Source organism: Mesocricetus auratus, unplaced genomic scaffold, assembly GCF_017639785.1.
Source record: "Mesocricetus auratus isolate SY011 unplaced genomic scaffold, BCM_Maur_2.0 Super-Scaffold_4256, whole genome shotgun sequence".
Classification (NCBI taxonomy): Eukaryota; Metazoa; Chordata; class Mammalia; order Rodentia; family Cricetidae; genus Mesocricetus; species Mesocricetus auratus.
Genome location: NW_024429182.1, coordinates 95,288,214 through 95,292,302, shown reverse-complemented (window position 1 = coordinate 95,292,302; position 4,089 = coordinate 95,288,214). Strand labels below are relative to the sequence as shown.

General features: G+C 38.7%; 1 protein-coding gene across 1 annotated transcript; it reads left to right on the top strand.

Annotated features, from left to right (window-relative positions):
* The first annotated feature begins 2,921 nt into the window (after positions 1-2,921).
* Positions 2,922-3,875, top strand: LOC121135233 (olfactory receptor 52R1-like). The gene has a single exon (XM_040733720.1). It carries the CDS (start codon positions 2,931-2,933, stop codon positions 3,873-3,875), a length of 945 nt encoding a protein of 314 aa, XP_040589654.1. The 5' UTR covers positions 2,922-2,930.
* Positions 3,876-4,089: the final 214 nt, after the last annotated feature.

The following is a 4,089-nucleotide window of genomic DNA, read 5'->3' as shown; positions in this document are numbered from 1 at the left end:
ACAAACAATAACTTTATTTCACATTATGCTGTGTAGTATTATATAGTTTGTTAATAATCATTACATACTGTAAAAATAATAATACTTGTTGTAATAGAATAGAAGAACATGGAGTATTGGGCAAGAGAAAAATTATATGTTGATTTCCTCTGGTGTAAGGAATGCACAGCTCCATCTCTCAAACCAGAGATCTGTTTTCTTCATAGTGAGTTTCTTTCACATGTACCAAAAATGATAAAAGAACAGCAAACTTCCTGTCCATTAAGCACAGTTTGTACTCATAAACCTTCACAGGTTTAGTTCTTAAGAATGAAAGGGAAACAGAGGGTAATATCTAAATGTGAGGACAATAGATTCCACAGAACATGAAGAAAAATTTAGGGAGAAAACAGACACCTGTTGAGGAACACAACTCCCATTTCAAAATGTAACTTTCAGATCATCTCTGTTATTCTATTGCTTCTCATAGAAATGAACACTGAGTGTACAAAGTCAGACCAGACAGAATAGAATGAGAATGAATGAGAAATGTCTCCTTACATAGCGGCTCTAGGTCTGTAAAAAATCAGATAGAGAGGAAGAGGAAAACTGGATTTCCAATTAAGCCATGCCACTTCGGTGTGGGTGTCCTACTTCCCAACTCTGCAAAACAAGTAAGTCCTCTACTAACACTGTTTGGAAGAAGCCAACAAAGGAGAGTGGAGAGAGGGGAGAGAAAGAAGAGAAGAAAAGGGAAGGCAGGTAGGTAGGAAGGAAGGGAGGAAGGGAGGGATGGAAGAAGGGAGGAATCAATCTAGGGAAAGCAATACATTCCCAGAAACACTAAACTCTCAACCTAGATCTTAGTCCAGGGAAGTAGCAAGTATCCTAACTCTAAATTCTCTAATTCAGTGTATCATATAAGCACCCTGTATATCAGCCTTTGTCATAACAGATCAGCAATTTGCCTGACCCGTCTGGAGCAGGATTCTCAACTATTCATCGCCAACAAAAACAGTATTGTGTGCCTCTAGAAGCCCTAGTCCAAGAGGGATATGCTCTGACAGGAATTTTACAATGTTACCATTGATAGATTAGTTAATGACTCTGAGATCTTGTTGTTTCTTATGGTAAATGATGACAAAGACACTTTGCATAAGTTAGAAAAAATGAATTTTAAAGGGCCTTGGTGAAGGGTCTCAAAATTCAATAATCTCTTCCCCATGGTTAATCAGAAATAATTATACATATTGGGAAGCCATGTCTTTAGCACCTAGTCCAGTATGTGGGAGGTGGGAATACAGATGATCTAAATATACTTGTTTAAATCAACATTAATCTTGGTGACAGTCTTCATGAAGTGAGAGTGACATACTGGACAGGTAAGTATGTAACCTCTTGTTTAAACAGAAAATGTGATACTGTTTGAGGCGATTGGATCTGAAAAAAGGAAGCAAGGCAGAGACTCTGAGTTCCAGATAATGTGAATATCTGAATTGTTACTGGAGATTTCATAGGAGTATTTGTTTGTGTAATCTCATGATTATTAGCCAGGAAAGTTGGTAGGCTTTCTGGTATAGAGAAGACTTCTAAAATATGAGCTCCTTTGCTTCCAGCCACTATAAATGAATGGAACTAAGAAGATATGAAATTTGTTTGAAATTTTGAAGAAACACATTTAGGAGCCTTGAGGCCTATAAAACCAAATGTTTATTAGTTTGCAAAGATTTTCTAAGGGAGCCTATAAGGATACTATTTTCACCTGAAGGTTTTTATTATGAAAGAGGTAAAAATTGAGGCTTTCAATCCTAAGCACAGGGCAGCAAAAACAAAGTGAAAAGATGTTGGGTGAGAACCAAGTTAAATATAGCCTATGTGTTATAGCTTTGTTTTTTTTGGGGGGGGGAAGAAAGTTACATTCTTCAGAAAGCCCCATAATCAACATCATCATCATCATCATCAACAACAACAACAACAACAAAAAGGAAGTACAGATACAAGCTGCCTCTCAGTAACATCTTCCATAACCTCTAGTATGAGAAATGACCATAACTCTAAGGAACATCCCTCAAGTAGGGCTTTGGGGATTCCATTAGGAAAGATTCCATTTGGGGATACCGTTAGTCAGTTGCATCTGAATAATGGTCTTTACTAGACATTTCCCTCACCACACATTTCCTGATTTCTCTTTATCAAGAACAGAGGTGCTAAACTGAGTATCACATTCAAAGCCATCTTCACCAAGACATTACTGAATAAACTATAACCTGCAATTCAGACCCAGGTTGCAGTTTGTTTGTATAACCAAGTCTGAGTTGGAATATAGCTGAATACATGCACTAACATGTGGCCCATGATTACTTTTACACTGTAACAGAGAAAGGCACAAATTTAAAGAAAGAATTTATCAACCACAAAACATGTTGTAAGATTTTCATTAAATATAATATGTATAATTGTGAAATCATAGATGGTTTACAGATTTCTTTGTGCTAGAACCAAAATGATTATAAGAATATAATAGGAGAATAAATTACTATGCTCCTTTACTTCATACTTCCTTCCCACCATGAGCTACTACTGCTCAAATGACTCAACACAGAGACAAATTAGCCTATGTGAAAGGTAGAAATAGATAATGGCAAAGTTTAATGTAACCAATTTGTCATAGGAGTTTGCCTTTGGCTGATTCTACTTCCAAGAATATTTTCTCTTTATGAAATAATTATCCCTCAGCCTGACATTTTCTAATATAATTTTTTATATTAGAATGTTATAAATACTAATGACATATTAAGTAGGATCAATTTATATTACAAAATATCATTTATTATAAAAGATGATTTTATGACAATTTATCCAATTGTAATATTACACAAGTGCAAGTAATCACCCATGCCTTGGCTGTCATCCGATTAATGTCACTATACAAAAATATAACACACTTTTTCATGTTGGCTTCAAGGAACAGCTCTTCTCATTCCACATTTTTCATCTTGCTTGGAATCCCAGGGCTGGAGAATTATCAATTTTGGGTTGCCTTTCCATTCTGTGTCATGTATATCGTGGCAGTGACTGGAAATATCATCATCCTACACATAATACGAATTGACCACACCCTGCATGAACCCATGTACCTCTTTCTGGCCATGCTGGCTACCACTGACCTGATCCTGTCCTCCTCCACACAACCTAAAATGCTGGCCATACTCTGGTTTCATGACCATAAGATTGAATACCATGCCTGCCTCATCCAGGTGTTCTTCATTCATGCCTTTTCTTCTGTGGAGTCTGGGGTGCTCATGGCTATGGCCTTGGACCGCTACGTGGCTATCTGCTTCCCACTCCGACATTCCAGCATCCTGACCACGTCTGTAGTCATCAAACTTGGGGTAGCTGTCATGGTCAGAGGTCTGCTGTGGGTGAGCCCCTTCTGCTTCATGATCTCCAGGATGCCCTTCTGCCCCAACAAGGTCATTCCCCAGTCTTACTGTGAACACATGGCTGTGCTCAAGTTAGTGTGTGCTGATACCAGAGTCAATCGTGGATATGGGCTCTTTGTGGCCTTCTCAGTGGTTGGCTTTGATATAATTGTCATCAGTGTATCTTATGTGATGATTCTGAGAGCTGTGCTGAGGTTGCCTTCAGGTGAAGCCCGCCTCAAGGCTTTTGGTACATGTGCTTCTCATATTGGGGTAATTTTAACCTTATATATTCCAGCCCTTTTCACCTTCCTTACCCACCGCTTTGGTCACCATGTGCCCCGTGTTGTTCACATCATGTTTGCTAACGTCTATCTGCTTGTTCCTCCCATGCTTAACCCCATCATCTATGGAGTTAGAACCAAACAGATCAGGGACAGGGTTATCCAAGGATGCTGTGGAAAAGGCTCTTGAAGCAGGGACCACAGCACCCATGCTTCAGTTACCCACACTGATGTAGCCACAGATGAGGAACAGTTCCCAGTCTCTTACCTACAAAGTCATCCCTATGACAACAGCTAGCCTACAGACTGAAAACCTTCCAAAACAATGAAGAATGAATTTGATGGTACTCTTAGCCATTGATCTGAGAGATGTGATGTATTATACAGACTTAGCTGATGTATAT

Bases quoted from the DNA above. Each gene is read 5' to 3' on its own strand.
- LOC121135233 (XM_040733720.1), top strand. From the start codon at position 2,931: ATGTTGGCTTCAAGGAACAGCTCTTCTCATTCCACATTTTTCATCTTG.